Below are 26,087 nucleotides of genomic sequence, written 5' to 3'. Positions count from 1 at the left end.
TACATTCTTTAAGTTAACAAAATTATTGAGTAGAAATTAATAACGGTCCTCGTGAATACGAATTTTATTATTACTTTGATAGTTTTAGTACACTTATTAAAAATCTATTATAAAACTATTTTATTACAATTTTTTAAGCATCTCTCTCATAATTAATTTATATGGTTAGATACATATAGTAGCTACTTAGACTTAATGTACATGACAATGTGATTTCTCTTTGGTCTAGTAGCCGAGTGGCCTAGAGCTCATGTAATTTAACTGTGGAGAAGTGGAGTATTCGAGGTTCGAACATCCGCCTCTGCATATAAAATGGTAAAATCTAAGGGCGCAGATAAATGAGTAATGTGGGAAAAGACATTCTAATATTGAACTCCGTCCTTCTTCTCCACTCACTAGCGGTTTGGCACTCACCCTCACCTTCTTCAAAATCACAAGGTAACAATCTCTCTCTCTCATAAATAAGAATGATGTCTATAGCTACATCAAACTTCCTTTCTCGTTTCCGATTCATCGCCAAACACCAATCTCTCCCTATTCGATCACCAGTTTCAATCCCTTTCCATTTCTCCCTCAAGGTTCCAATTAATCGCTTTTCATCGATCATCTTCATGTTCTAAGCTTATTTTCTCATAATTCATTTTCATTTTGCAGAAACAACCGATTCGTAGATTTCGATTTTTCTCAATGGCTGCTTCGGAATCAAAGGAGTCACCGGCTAACAACCCTGGTCTCCATGCAACTGTGGATGAAGCTACTAAGGGTTACTTCATGCAACAAACTGTAAGCCTTTTTTTTTTCATTTGTATATTTATAATTCCACTTAGTGCATGTTTGGATTAATTAATTACAACTTAATTAACTGCTTATAGCGTAAATGTTTATCACATAACATAAGTGCTTTATGTATTAGCTATTTCTATAATAAAAAATAAATGACCCATTTGGATTGACTTATTTTTTAGCTTATGTTTTATGTATTATTCATAAGCTTGTATTTATATAATAAAAATATAAATGACCCGTTTGGATTGACTTATTTTTTAGCTTATGTTTTATGTATTATTCATAAGCTTGTCAAGGTAGTTTATGAAAAAGTAGGTTATGAAGCTACAATTTTCAGTATGCTTGTTACAGTTTTTTATGTGAAAAAAACAATTTTAATACAAACTAATCACTTTTAGAAGTTTCCATCCGTTTGTTATAGATTTTCAGAAAGACGACGGTCTGAAAATAATCTAAAAATTGCTTCAATTAAGAAGCTGTGTTGAGTACCTTCTCTAAAAAATCATTTTTTTATTACTGTTTTTTTAAGTGATTTTCATTATAGTAAACAAATACAAAACAACTTTTGCTTTTTTTATTTATTTTTAATAATCTCTAAATTATTAAATATAAAATTACTTTTTTAAAATTCGTAATATACACTCTCTTAAGTTGTTTCTATTAACTCGACCAAATAGTCAAACAAGTGGTTATGTTAGTAAATAAGTGCTTATATCAGTAAATAAACTAAGCTCTAATAAGCCCCTTATGATTGTTATTGTTTGCGTAGTGTTGAATTTCTAAAGCTTTGTTTCTATTGCAGATGTTCAGAATCAAAGACCCCAAAGTTAGCCTTGATTTTTATTCTCGTGTTTTGGGCATGTCGTAAGTATTATTTTTTTTCAGAACTAATATATTGTGTCTACTGTAACAATTATATTCCGTTGGGTAAATTAACCTGATTTTATACATTCATGAATGGTGTATGACTAGCTAGGAATGTGATTTAGTTTGAATTTTCTCTGTGTTGACACTTGACAATGCTACCACTTTGAGAAAGCTAACGACAGTTTTGTGGTTTGTTTAGTTTGCTTAAGAGATTGGATTTTCCTGAGATGAAGTTCAGCTTGTACTTTATGGGGTATGAGGTATGGCTTATATTGTTACTTGCTAGTGATTATTTAGTTTCTTTTGCTACATAGTGATAATTTAGTTTTATGAAGTGGATTACTTGATTTGAATTATGCATGTTGGCCATATCCGCTGTGTTGGCAATATTAAAGCAATGCTGAAATTTAAACCACGTTTTAATTTCATGGATATGCTCTTAAAACTTTTTGTTGCATCTTTTTCTTGTTCAGGATACATCTGAAGCTCCAAGTAACTCGGTTGATAGAACAGTTTGGACCTTTGCTCAAAAGGCTACGATTGAATTGACACAGTAAGGAATATGAATATAAATTTTTTAGATTTCTTTATCTTATTGTCTCTTGTCTGACAATAAAGTAATATACAGTAACTGGGGTACTGAAAGTGATCCAGAGTTTAAAGGGTACCACAATGGTAATTCCGATCCTCGTGGTTTTGGTAAGTGATATCTCATTTGGCTTGATATAAATTTTGTTAGTAAACATGACATCCATGGAAGGAATGAGAGAAAAGCTATGGAAGTGTTGTATTGATAGTAAAATATGATATTACAAAGTGATTGAATTAGCCCACGACTGGGGTGGTTACAACTATATATACTACTATAGGACTAGTACTACTTGAAGCTAAACTATATCTCTAATAAATTTCAGTCTCAAAGCCCTAGTTATTTTTATTTTTGTATTTAATAGAATGTAGAGACTCTGCTTAGGTGGTTTGGGCATGTAGAGAGAAGACTTGTTAATTCTGTAGTAAGGAGAGTATATTAAAGGATTGAGAGTAGTCAAACCACTTGAGGCATTAGAAAAACTATAAGAGAAACTATTAAGAAAGGTCTATAGAGTAATGAGTTGGAGAGAAATATGATGTATGATAGAGCATTATGACGTTGTTTGATTTATATAGCTGACCCCACTCAGCGGTACAAGACTTGATTATTGTTTTTGTTGCTGTAATGGCATTGTTAATTAGGATTTTTCGTATCATGATTCAGATCTCACGGTTTTATGCAAGTTAACAGGCCATTGATTTGTATCATATGATGAATCACAAATGACTTTTAAATAATCATGCAATTCGTGCACGAATCAATTTGATTTGTATCACCATATATGAATTGCACAATTCCGTGGTGTGTTCTGTCTTTTCTTTTACCAATCTCATCAAAGATATTTAAAAATAAAAGAAAATTACTATGGGAAATAAAGCTGTTGGGGCAGTATTGATTATTGAATACACCCTATTTCATTATATTTATATCACTGCTCTGTTTTCATTTAGTTGAAATATGTGCTTTATATAAACAATCAGTCATTTCCTCATATATGGGTTTCATACAATTGCCAACACTACACTTTATTTGGCTCTACCTTTACTTTGTTTTCATTTTTTTCATTTATGATATATAATCTCTTTAGGCTTATGGTTAAGTTTGGTTTATTCCTAAATTTAAAATTATTATATCAAGCATTACCTTCATTTCAAGCAATTTTTAATTTGTGCTTGAATCTCATAATTCGATAAAACTTGATTCACTATTCAGAAGTTAGTTTGGCGATTCATGATTTGCATTGTGAATTTGTGACTTAGTATGTTTGCCGGTTACACTTCGAGTTTGTTATTTTGAAAAAAAAAACTGCTGTTTATTATTCTTGCATTCATATGTAGTTGGAGTCTTGGTGCTTATCTGATGATTTGGAAGCTCACCGTTCATAAAATCTGTTTAGTTGTGAATACCTCATATTAACCTATTTTTCTCATACACCGTGACACAATGGTAGTGTGTGTTTGATTCCTTTAAACAGAAACCGTCAAATTGGTTTTGTAAGTGGTGAATTTAGCAGGCCATATATATCTTTTGAAATGTTTGTAGTAAAAAGTACCGTCAAAAGTGTAAATGGGAAACATTTCCTTAGTTGGTTTTGGTATGATATGCATTATTCTAAGTTCGGTTTCTAGGTGTTATTAAATTGCTGTTCAAATAGTGAATTGCCAATCTAATTTTTGAACCATGAATTGTAAATCATACTGAATTGTGTATAGTGCTCTCAATGTAATAGTTGTATACGAGGAATTGCAAATTATATACCATTAGTTATAAGTCATAACTGATCTGTTAAACTTGGTTACATTTAAACCATTACTTTAAAAAATGACCTGCTTGCTGTTTAATTTATTGTTCATATGAGATCCTCATCACTATAATTAATCAGTTATCATTCTTTTCAAGTTTCTTACACATTACCCCAAAAATGTTGATAGGCATAAATTATGATTTTTCAATTTTACTCCGGTGACCTAGTTTTCATTTCATAATGAACACGTCTGAAACTAAATTTTATTTATATTTACTTTCTACATTTCTACTATTAGTTTCATGTCCTTCACGTGGATGTAATTTTTTCTCTTTTCCAATGTTATTTATTGGATATATATGTGCTGTTCCTTACCTTATTGGGATAACTAGGAGACTGAATTCTAATAGGAAGTCATCCTTCTGTTTACAGGACACATTGGCATTACTGTTGATGACACCTACAAAGCATGTGAAAGATTTCAGAATCTAGGAGTTGAGTTTGTTAAGAAACCAGAGGATGGTAACTTTTTTTAACTTCATTCTAGAAATTCAAATTGACTATACTATGAATATATCATTTTTATTTATAAATGCTATGGATGCTTTGTGTGTGAGGTCTGTTATACTGCAGTAGATAACTATCTGAATTGTTTGCCTACTTGGCCATTCTGTTATGTTTTTTTTAGTGTTGTATCCCTCCTCCACATCATGAAATCCATTTTTATAGATATTTCAAGGGATAACTCGACTCTTAAAATATATATAATTTTTAAGTAGCATGAAACTGGAGGATGTAATCTAATTCTAGAAACATGGTTTAGAGTTAGGAGGTATGTTTTTTGGTAAACAACTTAAGCGAGCGCTTATGGGTCAGCTACTGTATATGATGAGTAAGTGCTCATCATATAAAGGCTTATGTATCAGCTACTGTTGGCCGATATGACGAGAGCAATGATAAGCTAGAGGGGGATGAATAGATTATCCCCTTTATATAAAACTTTTTCGAAATCGTGGTTTATAAAACTTCTTTTGAAATCAAATGACTTTATAGGATTATGCAATAGCTTCAATGATAATAGAATAAGCAATGGCACAATAGCAATTCAAATTGGAATGAGGAATTCACTCTTAAACTGTAATTTATCAATCAATTATTAATACACATTAACTTCCACAAAACCAATAACTATTTTAAACCAAACCTAATTTTAAACAAGAAATCACTATCGCAATAAACTAAACAACTTTAATATATGCGATGAGATTATCAACAAGTTAATCTCTAATATGAAAGGTGATTGAATTGATAGATCAACAGTGTTCTTGACGATTAGGTTTTAAAAATTATCCAATCACAAAGCATATGACAATTAACCTAATCCATCAACATCATATATCAAAGTAAATTTGCAGAAATTAAAGAGTAAGGAAAAGAGAACACTGGATTTATAGAGGTTCCCCTATCGTCCTCGCTGAGGGCCAATCCTCTCTTCGTAGAAGAAAATGCCTCCTCTACGGACCAACACTAGAATGTTGAAAATGTTTACAAGAGTTAATTAAGGTTCCTTCAATTTACGAATCACCACCATCCTAAACCTTCTACACTGTGTAACCACTCCAATGCCTCCAATCTTCAAGCTCCTTGAAATTGGATGAATCCCATGGTCTTCGGATCAAGCTAGCATACAATCCTTCAATCTTCTTGCCCAAGAAATCTTCTTTGCTATGCCCTCACTTCGATCCCCTTCAACCTCAATTGTTTGATAAACAATCCCCACAATTACCTTTGGAGGTGAAAAGTGCCTCCGTTTGCTCTGTTCTATTAGGGATGTCATTTTGGTTACATATAGAAATTGAATTTGATGGGATGTCTTTTGATTACTTTTAGAACTTCATTTTGATGGAAAATGACAAAGTTAATTATAATTATTGAGTATATCGTCCCTTAATTTTCTGTATTTTTCTATTTTTAGAATGCAGTATATAAGTTGTAAGTTTCCATAAGCAATCATGGGAAGCTTATTAAACTAAGTTGGAAACATCTAATAGATATGTCATAAGCTATTTTCATAAGCACTCGGAACTACTCACAATTGGGTACAGCTAGTGGTGCCACTGTTCAAAAACAAAGAAATTGAGCATAATACAATTGCACGACTTCTGGTGTACAAATGTTAAATGCTAATGGAAAATGTTAAAATTATGCTGATGCCATCAGGCCGCACCACCTGTGCTTCAAACTCAAGTCTTCAATTTATTTGTTTTTGCAGGGAAAATGAAAGGGATAGCATTTATTAAGGATCCTGATGGATACTGGATTGAAATTTTTGACCGGAAAACAATTGGAAATGTAACAGGAAGTGCTGCTTAAGATAAACCCCTTCAGGTAGAGACCGTAGTTTCCAATTCCCTTACCTTATTTACTTATCAATGTGTTTGTGCCCTGAGTGTAATGTTTTCCTTACATTATATTCTCTGACATAAAGACCCAGGTTACTTGCATGTTAAAATATGTTTCAGTGTGCCGAATTATGTAAAATCGCTCTTTCTCCAAATTAGTTTGTTATATGAATATATACTCCAAATTAGTTTATTATATGCATATCTAGCTCATAAACAAGTCACGTGTTTTTGTATGGTGACTTTTTCTGTGTGTACCTCCACGTAGTAAAACCAAAGATGCAAGTGGAGCAAGCTCCCTAAAGTAAGTTGTCTTTATTGAACAAGTTGTGTTATCCCTTGGATCATTAGTAAGTTGACATTATAATGTACTTTGTTAGATTAAGGATGGAAAAAAATGAGTACTTACGTTTAATTTAAACTTGGAAACCTCACGATTTTCTATTTTGATGGAAACCCAAAACTACTACAATATTTCTCTCAAAAAACAGTAAACTGATGCTATAGAATTTTCGCCATATCATGGGAAGGGTTGTATCCTTTTTTGGTCTATTGCAATCAACTTTATTAGAACTAGGTTTGAACCCACCTTAATCCTACAAAACCATCTTGAAAGGTGAGGACTTCCCCCACTTATATAAGCACATGTTTAGGCCCGTTCTCATCCAATGTGAGACCTCTTAACACACCCTCTCACAACCAGTTTTGAACATCTGGAGCGTGATCCGTTAATGGTAACCTAATAGGAGGTGGCCCACCAGATCTTGAATAGGCTTTGATACTAGATTAAAATTTGAGTTGGGCCTAACTCAAACCTACAAAACCAGCTTGTACGGTGAGGGTCTCCACTTATTAACACCTGTTGAGGTCTTATCTCATTCGATCCAATTTGAGACTCTTGACAAACCTTACCTTGTATGTGCAAGAGAATGTTTTCTGAACTACGAACCTGTGATGTATTTACAGGCCAGAATTCCAACCATTGTGCAAGTTTCTTATAAAATACTATCCTCAACAGAAAAAGTTCATTCTCTGGAAAATAAGATTATATAAACCTGTAGTGATTGTTTTATTGATTTGTGTAAAATATTTTCTGTAACCAAGTAGGAGTGAGTCCATTCTTTCTAGCTGGAATGTCTTTGCCATATGCTATATAATGAGTTAAATGTACTTTGAATCCATATAAAACACTGTTTTAGTTAATCTTCTATCAAAATTTTACTCAGTCGCAAACTTACCGAAATTACGGGTGAGGACTAAAATGAGAAAAAAAATTCTAGGGACTAAACTTCAAAGACCGCGATTTTATAATAACCAAAAACACATTTAACTTTAATACAAGTCACTTGGAGTAAGTTTATGTTACCAGCGTAAACATTTCCTTACATATGCCATGCGCATCATATCATAATGATTTAATTGCTATTTATTCCTTTTCCTCAAATCAATGGCATGTGAAATATGAAGTAAGAAATGTTTCAGAAAGAAATTTAGATTCAATAATCATATTTCCTTCTAGTTCTTTAATACACATTTGTTATAAAATCTTCATGGTTTTGTTTAGACAATTTCATCTCGTTGCAGATATAATCGGGTCACTGCTCCAATGTGCTTGCCTGCTTGCTTTGCAAGTCTTGGTACTTCTCCAACTCCCTCAAGGAAGAATGAATAATTTGTAGCCAACGCAGAATGTTAAGGATTGTGTTGTGAATCTTCGTTTTCATTTCAAAATGCCTTGTAATCAATCAGTATATAGTAGATTTTGACTGTGTCTGCAGTCAATTGGAAAAGATGTTACCTTTTTGTGTGAACTGTGTTTTTAACTTCGTTACGCTTTGATAACTCTTAATTGTGATACACAGTCCGTTTGTTTTGACAATGCATCTGGTTAGTGCATGTTTGGATGCATGGTAAGATTGACATAATCATAGTGAATCACTGTGATTTTGACAAAAGTTGTACTTCAAAGTTTATAGAATCGCGGCTCGCCGTAATTTTGTTAATCTCACTGACGATCCAAACATGCACTCCATATCTTGGTAAGCAAAGAATCGAGAATATTTGTAATAAAGATTGGCATACAGTCCATTTTATTGAGTGGGAACAAACCAAATAACACTAACTAAACATAATAGAACCAAATCAAGCAAACCGTTCCAGGCAATTTACCCAGAGCAATCGAACGCAATTCAACTCAAAAAACCTAAGTAGATGAGTACTTATAATCTAGCAAATGATTTTCTTATCATGCTTTGATCCTTTTAATATCATGTTAACAGTTTACAATTTTTTATTTGATATTAAAACACATTTGAAAGTAATTTCTTACGTACATCCTCCCTTCGGTCACTATTATAAGCAAAAAATTATTTTTTAGGTTCATTGAATAAGTGATGTATATAACCATTAATATAGACAAACCGGGGAGTATGAGATAACAAGATTTTCAATCTGAATAAATTTGATCTAATTTAATTTGACAATCTACTTTATTCATCATCATATCATATCAAAAGTTTCTTTAAACTCTAATGGTTAGGAAAATCTATATTTCTTTGGTGAATGGCAAATCTAAATATTTGATATTATTTTTATTGAATTATTAACATTATTACAATTAACTTATTTTGACGGAATTATTAAAATTAATTGGTAACATTTTTTTGATGAAATTAATTGGTAACATTAAAACTTAATTAATTTGATTTATATTATTCAAAGTAAAAGTATATATAATTTGTAATTCATTTTAAAACTTTTTAATGTTACCAATTAATTGCGTCAAAAAAAATGTTACCAATTATTTGTAATTCATTTTAAAACTAATACATTTCTATCATTATTTGTTCAATATTTTTAGAAAAAACGGTAACTGGTGTGAAAAAATTGAAGTGTGAAAAATTAGAAAATAATTCATATAAAATGAACCACAAGTTAATAATGAAAATAAAACAAAAAATGAACCACAAGTAAAAGTGATATCATAATAAGTGAGACATGTTTAACTTTATATACAAAATATCATAGCTTTAACTTAGCACCTTTTTGTTTATGGTGGCCCTGAATGCTATCCAATTAGTCTTTTTTTTTCCTTCAGATATCATTTCATTACGCTAATGAGATATTTTTGTAAGTTTAAAAAATACTTACGATATAACTTTTCAGAGAATTTTCAGAAGTATTACTCTTTTCTTTCTAAAGAAAAAACTAATTTTAACAGTTTTTATAGTTTTTCATTTCTCAGAGAAACTTGCATATTATTATTTTTCCGAATCTATAATCAGTGATTTTTGGTCACTTAACCTTGCACTATTAGTCAGAGGAGCAGAAATAACATATTTAACACTCTTTATAATAAGACAATTGATAGCGCGAGAAAGTGTCGTATGCTCTATCCAATTATGGATCATGTTAGTTATCGTAATAGTGTTTTTATGTGTTATTTATTATACATTATTTTTGAATTGGATTCTTAACGGTAATTTTATCTATATCAATTCATGACAGTAATATATTTTACATATATCTCGCCCGTACGACGCACAGGTGTGTGATCTAAGGACATAAAATATTGAATCGTTTTGTATTCGATGTAATAAATCATATTGCAATATATCAGCTTTTCCATTGTTAATGTCCCGGGCGGTAGCACGGGTAAAAGTACTAGTTTATTTAGTATGATTTCATATACTTTTACCAACCCTAAACTCCCACATATCTAGTTATTTAGTTACGCTGAAGGATAGCACTTATATTGATACAATCGCAATGATAACTTAGTAAAGAAAACAACTGCATGGAACGTATTAAAATCAAGTAATTCTATGAATAGGATGTTCACTACCAAGGTATGATCGCTCGTTATTCCACTCACTTACTAACTATATCGACTAGACCCTTTCATACATTGACATCCGAGTGTCTTTACAGATACACCCTCTTCGCTTAAAAAATGAGCATACAATTAGAGAAGTAGAATCCAATCAATAGGCGCGAAGATTACATCACCAACTCCAATGATCCACCTCGTGTGTTCATACACACAAACATGTGCATAGGCTAATCCATTTTAAATTGTAACTTCATATATATAGTCACTTGTTAATGTACGTGTATTTGCTTAGAGTGAAAGCAAAAAACATATGTTTCTTTGATGTTTACTTATTCCCATGATCAAACAATGACATTTTGGATATTCCCATGAAGTTTACTAACTAATGAAAGTAAATTAATTTCCAAGCTTGTTACGAAGTCTGACGTAAAAAAAAGCTAGTTCAGAATTCCATAACTAATGCCTTTGGTGCAGCACATGCAAAAGTGTCAAGGGGATGAAGAAAAAGCAAAACTCAGAATAAAGACTAGTAGGCCTTTTATAAAGAGATGAGTTTCATGTGGGATTTCTGGCATACAGCTCCCCATATTTTTTAATTTACTCAATTTTATTCTTATTTAGTTACGCCCAACTACACTCTTTGAGCTTGGTGCAGAATCGATAGGTGACCCTTGAATTCAACAGGCTCTGATACCATAATGAAATATAAAAAGAAAGAGATTGTATAATGTAATTGATAATTACAAATTTTGAATAATAGAAGTAATGCTAACTATAACAAAAACCCACTAACTATTGGTGTAATAAAATACTAATACACATGGCTTTTATTTATATGACCAAGCCTTTGTATATTTCTTCGTATTGTCACAAAGTACATGTTCAATTTTGTCTTTAATTTTAGTTTCAATTTTAAAAACTTTTTACAAGATATAAGTGTTTTGAGCACCACTATTTCTAGCATCATAGGATTCTCATTTAGCGGAAAAAAAATAGGTGGTGGGATGGAAAAAGCGAGACTTTAATACAGTAATACGATACATTTGCGGTTGAATTTTTCGCTATAACAAGCATTACCAAAAAATATTAATTTGGGCTGGATTGTAGATTCTGTTTTTTTAAACTGCAAAAAACCAGATACACTACTCTATAAAAATGGAAGTTTTGTTACAAAACTACCTCAATCTTTGGACACTTATTTTCTCTCTCATCTAAAAAGTTTTTTTTGATAAAAAAGACACAAATGAGTAAAAAACGATGAGGTGTCAAATGATTAAAATAAGATATAATTGTGTTTTTTGCGAATAATTAAGTTTCATAGTACATAGAACTTGAGGAAAAAATTATTATTAATTATGGTGGTATTAATGACCATTTTACAATTATTTCATGTAGACAGAGAACAAATGTTGTTGTTTGAGAGAAATCATAGAAGTAAAAACTATATAATTTCAAATCCAATTATATAGTTTTTACTAAGAAATTATTTTTGATTTTATTTGCTACACGTGCAGACAATCACAAATAAAATTTGTGCATACTAAAGTTAGAAGAGGGAAACACTTGTCTTGAGGACAATCTAGAATAGAACGGCATCGATCTCCTGTGATGTCAATAGAAAATAAATGTTAATAATAGAAATAAAACTTTGTGTATAAGATAAAAGAAAAAAAATTGAAAGAAAGAAAACAGAGAGTATTAACTTACCGCGATTTCTGTCAAAAACAAACTTACCGCCTTTGATTTCAGTGATGAAAAGAAAAATAATCATAATATAAACAAATTTGAGAATTTCAGCCATATTTTTCCTTATTCCCATATAACAATAGAAAATTGTACGATCATTTATAATGTCAAAATCCTCATTTTTAAAATTAGAATTATTGTTTAAAGTTTTGAAGTGTAACAAAGTGTTGTGTTTGTCTTTATAAACCATTGAATTGTTCACGCTACATTAATTAATATCACGCATAAAAATCTTATGGTCATTGGACCCCATTCTTTGTTTTACTAATTCTTTATTATTGTTGTTGTTTCTATTTTATGATTTTGTGATAGACATGAAAAAAATCCTTAAAAATTAATTATAAGGTTGAATGATGCATCAATAAGTTGTAAACACAAATATATTAGTTAAAAGTATCATATGTTCTTTGGTATACATTTGGAATTCTGGAAATAAATAAATAACAGGCTCTTTAAAAGCACTCAATGACTAATTTTCAGATGGTTGATAAAATTAAGTCAATCACTTTCATGTGGTTGAATGCGAAATTTTCTTCACTTCCCTTCAATTATCATGGTTGGTGGCTTAGTTCATTCACAATTTTGGACATAGGCTAATAGTTATTTGTTTTCTTTAGTTAATGCTTTTTGTTGTTACTGTAAATACTGTTGTGACTCTAGTGTTTCTCTCTGACATACCTTGTGCTAGGGAGGATTTTTTGATGTGGTAATATATTTCATTTTAGCATCTTAAAAAAAAAAAGTATCATATGATTAAAGTTGGACATAACAAATATAAAAATTTGCATAAGTTGAACAAATTGTGTTAGGGAATTAGTTATGTGAGATAGTATACTCCGTTGTTTTGACGCATAAAATGAAATTTGAGCTTCATCTCAATGTGATTTATTAAGTTAGGTCATATTCCTCAAAAAAAAAATTAAAGAATTCATATCATAAATCTGTAAGGAATTAAATTTAATTAGTTTATTCTAAATTTTTATACTAATTTTTTTAAGTCTTACTTATAATTTATTTTACCAGTTTAGATGTTATAATCTGAACCGTGTCAACTTATGAATTGTGATTAGTCTTTGAAACGGATCTTTGGAGAGTGAGGGGTGGGTTACCTTTTGGATTATATAATTCAAACTGATATTCGATTTATTTGGATTTTATTTTTCGAATCATGTTTAGCCAATATCTGGATGAACCAAGGCAACTTGCACTTGTTTTTATAAATTTATAGGGAATTCAAATTATATACTCCAAAAATTCTTAAAAATGGTTTAGCTTATAAAATTCGAACGGGTGTAATTTCGTCAAATTGAAGGGTGCATGAGAAGTGTGGAGGATGAAAAAGGAAATTCTTTCTTTGTTTTCCCGTTAAACCACTAAACCAACTTATAACTCAAATTTAACATCTTATTGATTTTGCGGGGAAACTATTTGCTTCGTTAAATCTTTATAGAAGCCACTCTCTTTTTAACTTTGACAATAATTTATGAGGGGTGCTAGCAAAATTTCTAACACACATTTTTTAACTCACTCTTTTTAATTTGTTAAAACTCACACAGTCCCCATCAAATTAAATAAATCTTTCATAAATTATGATCTATGTAAATTTTAATCAATTAAAGAGTGTGTTAAAAAATGCATGTTAAAAAGAAATCATTTTGATTTATGTTGAGACACATTCAAGTACACGACAACTACTCTTACCAAGAGATATTATTAAGTTGTAAAGTTGCATATAACCACAAACAAAAATAGTCTCCAAGACTATAAAACAATACACAATTTTGACAAACTTGTCTTGCATTCTCCGTCATTAATTGTTGGTGCTGTTTACTAATATGCTGTTTACATGTATGTGTTGCTTGGTACTGTAAAAAAGAACCTAGAATATTCCCCTGCTACTTTACTGGTATACAACAGTGTTAAGTTCATTATCAATAAGGAATAAGTTATTAACAGAAAAGCATAAAGATATAACCTAACTAGTATGGTGATTTATAATTTTTTTTCAATAATAGTTGCAATCCAAAATACCAATGTTAACCATTTATCAAGCCCTAAACATGATTCACAAAATATAAAGAGATATTTTTAGTAACTTTTTATTTTGAACTGTGTGCACAACCACCATTATTTTTGTTTTTTTATCCTTCTTTTGTTTGTTTGTAATTTTGGTACCACATATCATAAAGGCTAAAGTCTCTTCTACCAAGCAAAGTAACCTACAAAAATAGAAAACGAGTTGGCATTTACCTCAAACAAATGAACTCGATCAAAACTTGCAATGAAGCAACGAACAAGCAACACTGCACCCTTGAAATAGTGTTAACATTCAGAGAAAATGGAATAGCTGCATGCAATTTATCACTTTTTTCAAACCTATAAAAGTGTTATTCAATTGGGTGTACTGGTGTGTTTCTAGTTTTGAGGGCTCAAAATTGATCATAAATGTGTGATAAATTGATTTTGACAATTAAAAAGTTTTCATTTTCTTTTCCAGGGGCAAAAATCATATAAAACTCATATAACAATTATAATCAAGTTAATATCTCAAGGACAGGACAGAACAACTCTAGTTGTCCAGTGTTTGATTTGTAAAACTGTTTAAGGTACAGGACAAACTGGAGGCAAGAGACAGGACAAAAACTCATAATTTTGTCCCTCACCAAACCACAACACAACTTTTTGTCCCACGTACAAGTTGTCTAAAATATCAAAATAGCATTTTGTCCCCAAAAATCGTATAAAACAAAAAATTACTCATTGCCATAAAAAATTTGTCATGTGCTGTTCTGTTTTGTGTTGTGCTGTTCTGTCTTGTACTGTTTTGTCCAGTACTTACTATTTTGCAAACCAAACACACCCGTGTATAGAAAAAAAACTCGGATTTAAATTGAAAACTGGAATTTGCATGGAACAATCGAACTAAGGGTGACAAAACGGGTTTGATCTGTGAGATCGGTCCGTTTAACTCGTCATTTTGATCGGACTCAGCTGAGGTTTTGAGCCCACACACCAAAGTTGGTCTATCTTATATTGTACGTTGAAAAAGCGGTCAATGGCGGGCTGGCCCATGGACTCGTTAATTTTTTTTTTTTTTTTAAATTTTTATTGTACTAATAAATAATAAGTGACCTAATTTTAAAAAAAGTTTCCCTAAAAATAATTGGTCAATATTCTTTAAGGTATGAAACAATTGAAGAATTCTTTATTTAGACAAATTATTTTTCACTGTGGATGGGATTAGAATGGAAATAAAAATGACTATAAAAAGATAAAAATGACTTTTTATAATGGTAACATACCTTCATCTCTAGAGATTCAAATCATTCTTTTTCATCTCATACCTTCATCCATTTCATTTTCAAAGCATAGTAGTTAGAGTCTTAAAGTTTTAGAGTCATTAGAGTAATTTGTTAAGGGAGGTCTGCAAAGAATCCACCTTCATTTTCAAAGGATTGAATTTCTCTTTTGTAAACTCTAATCTTATCTAATGATTTATGCAATTGTGTTTTTATCTCTTATCTTCTCCATTTCAATTTTTGTGTATATGTTCATTGCACTAACCACTTTTGTGGTTAGGGAATGATTAGATAATAATTATGTTTGTTAGATAATTAATTATGTTTGCAAGTTTAGTTAGTTACAACCTTCAAAGCTTCTTTCAAACAAACCGTTTTAACTCAAAATCTTTGAAAGTAAAACTCGATCTCTTTTGCTTTCAATGTTAAAGTTCCATGAGACTGAGAGGGTATTAGAATGGAACATGTTTGTTTGATATGAGTTAGTCCCTATGCATCGAGAGGTGAAAGGAACAAGAGAGACTAATTTGCACGAGTGCAAGGTCTTAGAGGAGCCTTTTAAGCGCTGAGATCTAATTAAGATTCTTGTCATAGGCCAAAGGCTCGGCAGAATAAGACTTCGGTGGTAAATGTTTATGACCTAACCTAACAATGTTGCATGTTAGGATTATGTGATTGTACTCCGACCAGACATTTTCACGTGCTTAACGTGAAGGTTAAGTGCACAACACTCCTAGTGACCACCAGATTGCCATGAAACTATGTGAAACTATAGCTCTCTACAGGATTCCTCCAAAAGTTGTACGAAGCTATAGCTTCCATCTCAGAATCGTAGCTTTATAAATCTTGCAAACCTTTATCTTTGTGAAGTTAATTCCTTAACCACACTTTTTCATTTGAATCTCTAAAACCTTTTTACATGCTTTATTTACTTCCGCATTTTACGACTTTAGTATTTTATAACCTTGTCTTTGTTATTAGTCTTTTTGAATCCTAAACAACTCAACTTAACATTTGAAAATACATAGAACTTATCTACGGCAATCCTCATGGGATCGATACTCTACTTACTCTTTATTACTTGTTGCGACAATATATACTTGCACTCTGTATGTATTAAGAAATAGATAACTATTTTTCGAGCATCAATATATAGGTCAACTACAACTACTGGAAAACTTGGAAGCCTCTAGTAGTTATCAAAATGTTGTTGATTCCTAACTATTGACTATGTTAAAATGTGTTTCGGCAACCTTAATATCGGGGAACCTTAATGGCGGTGAAGAAATTTCCTTGAGTCACTTTAACCTTAATATCTTTTTTCATCAAGTGAGAGGATGATTACATCGATTAATGTCTTAATGTTTCACAATCTTATTTTGCTGACGAACCTTTAAATTAAGGAATGATATTTACAAATGATTTCTTCATTTTATTTTATTCTCATGTGTAAGAGCATACATCTGACATTCTCATAGGAATAAAAAAAAATTAACTAACTATTGTAACAAAAAAAAAAAAAAAAATTGGTAAGTAGTCTAACGGCTAGAGAAATTCACCTTAAAGTGAATAAGTGGGGTGACCGGAGTTCGAACCCCGACCCCTGCATATAAATTATGCATTATCCCTTCTAAAAAAAAAAAGAGCTAACCTCGCGGAGACAAAAAAAAAAAAAAAAAAATTAAAACGTTACATTCTCATGGGATTGTTACATGTTGTTAGCATTGAAAAAACCTTAAAAATATGGAATAAACTGCCTTCGTCAACTTTCGTTGCTTACCTCTCTTACCATCCAGCAATGAAAATATAAAACCGTTACAGTTCAATCATTTTTCAAAATAGAATCAAACTAATTATCATGCAAATTATACATATATATCCTCACAATTCAATCTAATTGAATGTGCATTTATCACAAAAATAATATGATAACCGATTCATTAAGTAGTTGTTATCTTTGTGTATCAACTCAAAAAAGCAGTTAACATTCTCATTTTTAAACCGCATGTACACTCTCATTCTTTCAAAGTTTCAAAAAAAGAAAAAACATTCCAAAAGACATTGTTAGCAATTTTCGAAGGTGGCTCCATTTGCCTGGTAAGTTCTTAGTCTGTGTACTTCTACCAAAATATTTGATAACTAACTCTCATTTTTCATCAAAATATTTGTTCTTAGTTTGTTTTTCAAATGCTAATGCTTCTAAAGTTTGTTTTTCTACAGTCACATAACACCTTCAAAATCAAGCAATATTGTTTCACTTTCGGTTACATGCGAAGCTTTGATTTTTAGTGGTATGAATTTTACTTTCTCCTCCTTATTATTAACTTTTGTCTATCCTCATTTTTTTCATTTTTGCATTATACATGCGAATACGATTATAACCCTCTTAACGCAAATATAGAGCATGAAATGTTGTCTATAATTGTAAAATCATTGTTTATGAAGTGATTTTAGAATGATAGAATCCTATAGTATATGATTAGGTCTTTTGCAGAACACACCATATATATCTTTGTATTTTCATTTATGCATTTGCTCTTGAAAGTTAGGAGAGAATTGATTGATTATGCTTTATATTCTCAACAAAATAACTCATCTTTTACTCCAGCACATATACGTAGAGATGTGAAAATAGGTTGATAAAATGGATTTGGTTTATTAAATCTAATATGTAAAATGTCGGAATGACATGTCAACAACCTCAATCCTTAACTCTATTATTTTCTATTTAAGAATTTTTTTCACATTCCTCACCTCTCACTATGTGAGTTTGAACTTACTTGTAGACTTTTATTAATATCAACCTATATTTCATATTGTTATCTTCAATTTCATATATTGGGAAGAACTTTACTCCATGAATAATCAGAAGTTATTTATTCTTTTAACGTTTTCACAAACTAAATATTCAAGATATTAGCGCAATGCGCAAGCTTATATCTACATGTCTGTCGCATTTCAATTGTGTATCTATTTAATCGCATTTGTTGTGCACATATTGCCATTACATATTGTTATAGAAATAGATGTCTATGATGATTTGACTTTGCACTTAGGCTTACACTTTGTGTTCACTCTTGTTTTTGTAGAGTAAGCCATGGCAAACCAAAATCACAATCAAAACCAAAGGAAGCAAAAGGAAGATTTTGATTTAAAGGAGACAACACCAAACATCAATGCTGGAAGAGTGATAAGTGGTGATAGGCTTCCAATAACATTTGATCTTGTTGAACAAATGAAGTTTCTTTTTGCAAGGGTAGTGAGAGCCAATGACTTACCAGAAACCGGTAAGTCTGATACTTGCAACCCTTTTGTGGAAGTGAAACTTGGAAGTTTCGTAGGGACAACAAGGGTCTTTGAGAAAACCTCAAACCCTGAGTGGAACCAAGTTTTTGCTTTTTCTAAAGAGAGGATTCAAGAACAAGTTTTGGAGATTGTTGTGAAGGAAAAAGATCCCGTTGCTGATGAACCTAATGTCATTGGTCGAGTAGCATTCACAATTTCTGATATTCCTATGAGGGTTCCTCCTGATAGTCCTTTAGCACCACAATGGTATAAGCTTGAGGGTCAAAATATGGTGAAGCTTGATCAAGGAGAGTTAATGGTGTCTGTTTGGATGGGAACTCAAGCTGATGAAAGTTTTCCCGATGCTTGGCATTCAGACGCAACAACTACTAGTGTTGAAAACATCACTTACACTCGTTCAAAAGTGTATATTTCTCCTAGACTTTGGTATCTTAGAGTTAATGTGATTCAAGCCCAAGATTTGTTGCTCAAAGGCAACAGCGAGATCTTTATCCAAGGTGTTCTAGGGAACTTAGCTTTGAGAAGCCGTCCGATGAAGATTAATCCAAACCCTGTATGGAATGAGGATTTGATGTTTGTTTCAGCAGAACCTTTTGACGAGTCCTTGCTTTTGAGCGTTGAACAGGGGCAAGGGAATTCCAACAAGCATGAAAATTTGGGAAGTTGTGTGATTCATCTTAAAGATGTAGAGAAAAGGATAGATGCTACTCCAACAGCTAGTGTTTGGTACAATCTTCAAAAGCCTAAAGAACTTGAAGGTAAAGAAGAGGTTAAATTTAGTACTAGGTTGCATTTGAGAATCTCTTTGGATGGAGGGTACCATGTTCTTGATGAGGCCACTCACTATAGTAGTGATCTAAGACCGTCATCTAAGTATTTGAACAAACCAAGTATTGGTGTTTTGGAATTGGGAATCTTGAATGCTGTGGGACTCTCCCCGATGAAGAAGGATCGAACCGACGCATATTGTGTAGCTAAGTATGGTTCTAAATGGGTGAGAACAAGGACTATTGTTGATAATCTTTCACCAAGGTGGAATGAGCAATATACTTGGGAAGTTTATGATCCTTGCACAGTTATCACAATTGTGGTGTTTGATAATGGACACTTACATGGAGGAGGTAAGAATAATGTTGGAGGGAAAAATGGTGATGGAGGAGTTGATAAGAGAATTGGCAAGGTAAGGATTAGGCTTTCAACACTCGAAAGTGATAGGATTTATACTCATTCTTATCCACTTATAAACTTGCATACTCAAGGAGCAAAGAAAATGGGAGAAATTCAATTGGCAGTGAGATTCTCTTGTCCTTCACTGTTGAATGTTTTGCAAACTTATGCTCAACCTCTGCTCCCAAAAATGCATTACATATGTCCATTGTCGATGTTTCAGATCGACAGTCTGCGAAACCAAGCCGCTGCAATCACCATATTGAGGTTCAGAAGGGCCGAACCACCTCTGAGTAAAGAGGTTGTTGAGTTCATGTTAGATATGAGGTCAAACGTGTGGAGCATGAGGAGAGGGAGAGCTCAGTTTTACAGGATCGCAAGTCTTCTCAGCGGTTTTGTTTCAATTGTTAAACTAATTGAGGAGATTCACAGTTGGAAGAATTCAGTTACAACGATAGGTGGTTATTCAATCTTTTGCTTTTTCAATTACAAGCCGGGAGCTATTTTGCCGCTAACATTTACCTTCTTACTCCTCAATGGGATTTGGCAATACCGAATAAGGCCAAGATATCCTTCTCATATGGATATTAAATTGTCTCATGCTGATACAGCTACTACTGAAGAACTTGAAGAAGAGTTTGATCCTTTTCCAACTAAATTTAGCGGTGGTAATCTGCAAAAAAGGTATGATAGATTGAGAGGCATTTCAGGGAGAGTGCTTGCTGTGATGGGTGATTTGGCAACTCAAGGAGAGAGGGTGCAGTCTCTTATCAGCTGGAGGGATCCAAGAGCAACGGCTTTGTTCCTAATTTTCTGTTCGATTGCTGCCATTTTGACTTATTTCATTCATTTTCGATATATACTCTTCATTTCGGTCACTTATGTGTTAAGACCTCCAAGGCTTCGCTTCGATATGCCTGCATTTCCACAAAATTTCCTCAGGAGGATGCCTGCAAAATCAGATGGCATGTTATGAGTTAATTTGTCTTCATTTTTTGCTACTGTTTGGTTGTTGTTAATTTTGCTTTGTGCATTTCAGAAATGACATTGTCTTTCAATTTTATTTGTTTTGTTTTATCTAGATTAATCAATGGAATGGAGCACTTTCAAGAGAACTATGATACCAATGTCTTTTTATTGTTTTATTTTTATATGAGTTTGCTAAGTTAGTATCTAGTTCAAATTATGTAACATGTGTAGGACTAAGTTCAGCAGGAAAAAATTAGATCATGCTGCTACATTCCTTCCATGGATCATCATCAATGAGGACAACTTCGAGTAAATGGCTATGAGTTTTGGTCTCTCCTTTTAATTGGGTTTATGCTGAGACATGATTAAGTACAAACTCATAGCAAAAGATTTTATTGAAGTCGTAAAGTGCATGTAATATAACCACAAACAAAACAAAAAATCAAAAATAGTCTCCAAGACTATAAAATATTACACATTTTTGACAAATTAGTCTTACAGAATAATATTCATCCTCCGTCAACACCATCATTAACTGCTAGTGCTGCTGTCTAACATAACATATATCATCATATTCACTACCAACATTTTTAGTAAGAGTAGCCTTTGACGAACAATTCCTTCTTGGCTTCATCGGATTCACCCTCACCAGTGTACTTTCCAAGTTGAGCAATTGAGTTGGACTTGGCGCGGAAAAGAAGCGCTTCTTGAGCTGCCTTCACGTTCTCTACGCGGCCTCCCCATGTCTTCAATGCGGTATTTTGGAGAGCTCTTGCGTATGAGAACGACACGTGCCATGGGTTTGGAGATTGGTTCATGGCATTCAAGTTGAGGGTTGCTTCAACCTCAGATTGTCCACCAGACAAAAACTATACATAGCAGAATACAGCTTTGGTAAGAACGTGAACAAACAAAGAGTGAAATTTGAAATACAAAGAAAGAATAATGTTATGTATTTGGTTAGTGTCACATACCATGATACCAGGGACAGCAGGGGGAATTCTCCTGTGAAGGAGCTTGAGGGTATAGTCAGCAACTGTTGCAGGAGAGGCCTTGTCCTTGGACTCAGCTCCTGGGGTAACCATGCTAGGCTTGAGGAGAATACCCTCAAATTGGACATTGTTCTCAGCAAGGTAGAAGAAAACCTCAGCCCAAACCTTTTGTGCTACTTCATAAGTTCTGTCAATACCATGTTCTCCATCCAGCAAGATCTCTGGTTCCACAATTGGGACCAATCCGTTGTCCTAATAAACCATTAAATGGACATATTTTAGCCAAGGTTTTAAATTACATTCATGTAGTGATTAATGTTACCAAAGAACATTCTAGTCAAATACAATTCGTACATAGGTAAATGCAGCTGCTAAGACAAAAAAAATCTTGATGTTGCATGATAATGAAATAATGATCGGGGTCATAGACCTTTTTCAAAAGTTATTGATGTAATAACTATGAATTAAAATAAATCAATTATATAATTTGAATGGTTTTTTCACCTGACTAATTGCAGCATAGCGGGCCAAACCCCAGGCTGCTTCCTTGACAGCCAGAGCAGAGGGACCGTTAGGGATGCTCACAACAGTACGCCTAATATGCAATTGAAATTTGCGTGGTTAAAAAAATGAGCATGATAAGTAGTATGCAGCTGAAATTATTATTTTGCTTCCACAGAGGGATACTGCAGGGGTACACTCACCATTTGGCGAAACGAGCACCTTGTTGGTAGTATGCAGCTGAACGAGAGGCAAGACCGTCCAGACCTTGGCACCATGATTCATCGTTGGAACCAGCTAGGGGCACCAAACCCTGTTGTTCATGGCACATAAACCATACGTTAAACATCATTTCTGACTGAATGTTCATTTGTGAATGATATAATCTTTCCATATTATTGTTTATGTCAGGCATACATGACACATCTTTCTGTATGGACACACTGACAAGTATATCCGAATGATATCACTCTATTAGAATTAAACATAACTAGACATCATAATCATAATAATATACATCGGCTAGCACTCCTGCTTATTCTTTCCATCAATTATGCAGTATAGCAAAAATTGAAATTTCATTTTAGTAACAACAGAAGGTAATTCCAAATGGCTTACCTTGTCAACTTTGATTCCAGGAACAATGTTTTGCTCGATAAGCACGTCAACAATCTTCCTTCCATCAACTGTAGATTGGTAGAGAGTTTCCTCAAAGAGAATGGCACCAGAGATATAGTCTCCAAGAGATGGAACTGTCACAAGAAGGGTACGCCATGCTTGGCGGTTAGCTTCAGTGTTTTCTAGCCCAATTGAAGCCAAACGCTTTCCACATGTAGCATTGGATTCATCCATGGCTAAAATGCCACGCCCTGGTGAAGCAATTGTTTTCTGCATCCACACACAAGCAACAAAAACAAGACACAAGAAATTAGAACAATGAAACATAAAATATTGAAACAATGATGTAAAAACAGAATTTTATTATTTTGAGCAGAGTTACTTGTCAAAATTTTAAAAACCATTATGTATCACATCACTTTTAAGAGTTTCAACAAATTTACAACTCAGAGTCCTTCTCCCTCTATCTTAGACCTTAGGACTCTTTGAATTCATTTATTTTAGTTTATCTGCTGATTTAAGCACTTATGATTATGAAAACAGTTTCTGACAATGACATGACTACAAGCTATTTTCACTTGTTTTTATAAGCTCTCCAAGATAGTTTATAAAAACGGATGATAGCTTATATGAAATCAGTTTTGACTTTATTTTATCTTTTACTATAAAAATAGCTTATACATAATCACATATAAGATATGCATCAAGCGCTTATCTATAAGTGCTCAACTAAGATATCTATCCAAAAGTATCTTATACTTTTACTACTAGCAACCATTTTTCATACAAGAAAGTGTTCTTACAATGTATCAATTTGATTGTCAAAGCTAGTTTGAAGAATTAAAACAAATTATAAGTGTGAATCAAAATTTCTAGCATGTTAGTTTGAAGAACTAAATTCAGTTATGAGATGCTTCTAGTATTAACTAGTGGTCTTGGTGGCTAAGAAGCGGAATAATAAGAAGTCGAAGGTTCGATATTCAGTTCTAACATAATACTACTAACAATACTAACATGGACAGTTTCAAAAGAGAAGAAAAAAAAGTACCGCGGTCTTGACGAGCTCGTCGGCATAGGAACCAGCTCTAATGGTAAGACCTGATGGAGCAGTAGGGTTGCATCTAACAACAGACATAGAAGAAGGTTGACGTAGGAGTGTTTGTCCCTTCACCCATTCAGACTTGTCAAGAACAAGGGATGACTTGAAACAAGATGCTGAAGCAGAAGCCATAGTTCTTACACTCACTCACTCACTCACTCACTCACTCACTCACTCAAACACTATAATCTTATCTCAAACAACAATCTCTTCACCACACAAAAACATTAACTGCTTTCACTGTATTTATAGTTGTCAAGTGATGTCTCATTTGCGGCTAGTGTGAGCTCACCTATCTTCACGACATGTGGATGATAATTCATGCTTGTTTGGCATTCTACAATATGCATCACCATTACGTGGTTGAAATCATTGGTTTTTTTCTAACCTAAGGAAAATAATATTAGGGAGATATTTTTCTGTACTTGTGTTACTGTTAATAAAAAGTGTACCAATTATAGTGTTTGTGTGAGGTTATAATATGCTTTACTGATTTGATTAATTGATTTGTCTCTTTCTCGATAATTTATATGGTCCTGATTTAATACCAGGATTTGGTGAGATTGGGGTAACCAAGTCATCAAAGCATGCCATGTCTTAACATATACTTTCAAATTCAATGCATCAATTCCCTCTGCTAAATGTTGAAGCAGAATATGCTGATTTGTAGTTCCTGAGACCAAAAAAATTCTACATCTTGTAGAAGAGAATGTGTTGCTTTTAGTGCAAAAGAGAACCTAGAATATCCCCATGTACTTTTTTTTTTGGCTTTCGCACCGGTTTTCGACTCACCAAATGTGGGCGATTAATCCGACTCGTGCGTAGAGGCATGCGCACTGGCCCAACGTTGTTCCTCGGAACTCGAACCCGGTATTTCCCAAATACGTCATTGGAAGGAGCTCAATCTAACAGTCTCGGATGTTGTGATGACATGAATGCGGCAACTATCTTTTATTATTCGAAAAGTAGAAATTGTGATACGATTATTAAACGCACCCTTACTACAAATTGCAAGGTAGCTATTTTATCTTATGAAACTAACAGTGCAATCTACCACATCATATTGAAATATGGTTTTATTCATTAGCAACCACATACACCACACCATATCAACCTAAATTAGATACCAAATTTTCTTCAAACGGCTACCTCTGGTCAAACTTTCTTGATGAAAAAAAAAATGTTGAACATGTTCATTATGATGCATCCATTGAATTTCTTACTCGTTTAAAATTAATCCTAAGCAGACTAAAGTAAGGAAAACAACTATTTGAAACGAGGTTGTGATTGCGTCAAAGGCACTTCATTTTGAATAGGGTAATTTTTCACATACACCCTTTTAATCCATCCACTGTGGCAATTTTTTTTGTCTTATTCAAACAAAATAATATTAAATATAACATAAATATCATTAAAAAAATTAAAAAGAAAAACTGGTTTATCTCTCTTCATCCTCCTCATCTCCCATTACTATCACTTCTTCTTCTTTATCCAGCCTACCTCCGCCTACCTCCGCCGCTGCCGGCGTTGGCCTTTTTGCCTTGCATCTCCGATCGTCCTCTCTTCATCCATATTAGATCTATCACATTTTCTTCTCTGTTTCAATCTATGTTTCTGATGAGGTTGCGCCGCCGTTTTTGGGCGCGATCTCTGAGTTTTCCGACGCGGTTGCCTCTCCATCTGCCGACCTCGATCTATGTGTTTCGACGCGTTTTTATTAGTCGGAGAAGCCGACAACGTCATAGCAGAGGACGTTTCCCGGCATCAGAGGGTGTTTTCCGGTGAAAAGAGGCATTTTTGAGAAAAGAGAGAGTGATTGGTGGTGGCTGTGTTTTGTTGGTGGGGGACTGGTTTTGTTGAAAAAATGAGGGAGGATAGAGAAGAGAGAGAGTGGAAGAGGGTGATGAGAGTTGTAATATTGTAGGACAAATTTATCCCTTATTTTTTGTTGATGGACAAAATTGTCCCTGCCACATGGGGTGTGTAGAATGATGGTATGCCACCTATGGTGGTTTACCTATCACTACTCTTTTGAATATAATCTAAAATAAATTTTTAAAGGACTAGTCCTTTTTACTTAGACAAAGACTTTGTTTGATAAAATACAGTGAATAAATAATACGCTAGTTTATAACAAATGAGATTATAGTGAATAATTTATTTATAA

The 26,087-nt window shown here is 33.0% G+C and overlaps 3 protein-coding genes and 1 long non-coding RNA gene across 7 annotated transcripts; 2 read left to right on the top strand and 2 right to left on the bottom strand.

The window, feature by feature from the left end:
• Positions 1-291: 291 nt before the first annotated feature.
• On the top strand, positions 292-8,270 carry LOC25492393 (lactoylglutathione lyase). 4 transcript variants are annotated; one of them, XM_013600495.3, is made up of 9 exons: positions 292-438; positions 655-783; positions 1,589-1,650; positions 1,853-1,913; positions 2,127-2,206; positions 2,282-2,352; positions 4,422-4,511; positions 6,262-6,377; positions 7,976-8,202. In XM_013600495.3, exons 2-8 carry the CDS (start codon positions 688-690, stop codon positions 6,360-6,362), a joined length of 561 nt encoding a protein of 186 aa, XP_013455949.1. In that variant the 5' UTR covers positions 292-438; positions 655-687; the 3' UTR covers positions 6,363-6,377; positions 7,976-8,202. The 4 variants fall into 4 exon arrangements, with proteins under 4 accessions (XP_013455949.1, XP_013455950.1, XP_024636106.1 ...); XM_013600496.3 differs by having other exon boundaries at positions 384-578; positions 7,976-8,270; XM_024780338.2 differs by having other exon boundaries at positions 384-578; positions 7,956-8,270.
• A 3,445-nt stretch (positions 8,271-11,715) lies between these two features.
• On the bottom strand, positions 11,716-12,098 carry LOC25492392 (uncharacterized). Its single transcript, XR_003010803.2, has 2 exons — positions 11,931-12,098; positions 11,716-11,826 (listed from the first exon to the last, which is right to left on the bottom strand). It is a non-coding gene; the product is annotated as an uncharacterized lncRNA (long non-coding RNA).
• Positions 12,099-18,318: 6,220 nt separating this feature from the next.
• On the top strand, positions 18,319-20,717 carry LOC25492391 (FT-interacting protein 4). The gene has a single exon (XM_013600493.3). It carries the CDS (start codon positions 18,366-18,368, stop codon positions 20,715-20,717), a length of 2,352 nt encoding a protein of 783 aa, XP_013455947.2. The 5' UTR covers positions 18,319-18,365.
• A 430-nt stretch (positions 20,718-21,147) lies between these two features.
• Positions 21,148-24,141, bottom strand: LOC25492390 (fructose-bisphosphate aldolase 1, chloroplastic). Its single transcript, XM_013600492.3, has 6 exons — positions 23,870-24,141; positions 22,822-23,091; positions 22,407-22,516; positions 22,207-22,297; positions 21,685-21,954; positions 21,148-21,579 (listed from the first exon to the last, which is right to left on the bottom strand). The coding sequence occupies exons 1-6, from the start codon at positions 24,050-24,052 to the stop codon at positions 21,301-21,303; spliced, it is 1,203 nt and encodes a 400-aa protein (XP_013455946.2). The 5' UTR covers positions 24,053-24,141; the 3' UTR covers positions 21,148-21,300.
• Positions 24,142-26,087: the final 1,946 nt, after the last annotated feature.

This window comes from Medicago truncatula, chromosome 4 (assembly GCF_003473485.1).
Source record: "Medicago truncatula cultivar Jemalong A17 chromosome 4, MtrunA17r5.0-ANR, whole genome shotgun sequence".
Classification (NCBI taxonomy): domain Eukaryota; kingdom Viridiplantae; phylum Streptophyta; class Magnoliopsida; order Fabales; family Fabaceae; genus Medicago; species Medicago truncatula.
This window is presented reverse-complemented; position numbering and strand designations above follow the sequence as displayed.

Bases quoted from the DNA above. Each gene is read 5' to 3' on its own strand.
- LOC25492391 (XM_013600493.3), top strand. From the start codon at position 18,366: ATGGCAAACCAAAATCACAATCAAAACCAAAGGAAGCAAAAGGAAGAT.
- LOC25492393 (XM_013600496.3), top strand. From the start codon at position 468: ATGATGTCTATAGCTACATCAAACTTCCTTTCTCGTTTCCGATTCATC. The intron at 784-1,588 runs GTAAGCCTTTTT...TTTCTATTGCAG, and splicing joins GTTACTTCATGCAACAAACT to ATGTTCAGAATCAAAGACCC. The intron at 4,512-6,261 runs GTAACTTTTTTT...TTGTTTTTGCAG, and splicing joins TGTTAAGAAACCAGAGGATG to GGAAAATGAAAGGGATAGCA.
- LOC25492390 (XM_013600492.3), bottom strand. From the start codon at position 24,052: ATGGCTTCTGCTTCAGCATCTTGTTTCAAGTCATCCCTTGTTCTTGAC. The intron at 22,298-22,406 runs GTGAGTGTACCC...ATTGCATATTAG, and splicing joins GGTGCTCGTTTCGCCAAATG to GCGTACTGTTGTGAGCATCC. The intron at 21,955-22,206 runs GTGAAAAAACCA...ATGGTTTATTAG, and splicing joins GCTATGCTGCAATTAGTCAG to GACAACGGATTGGTCCCAAT.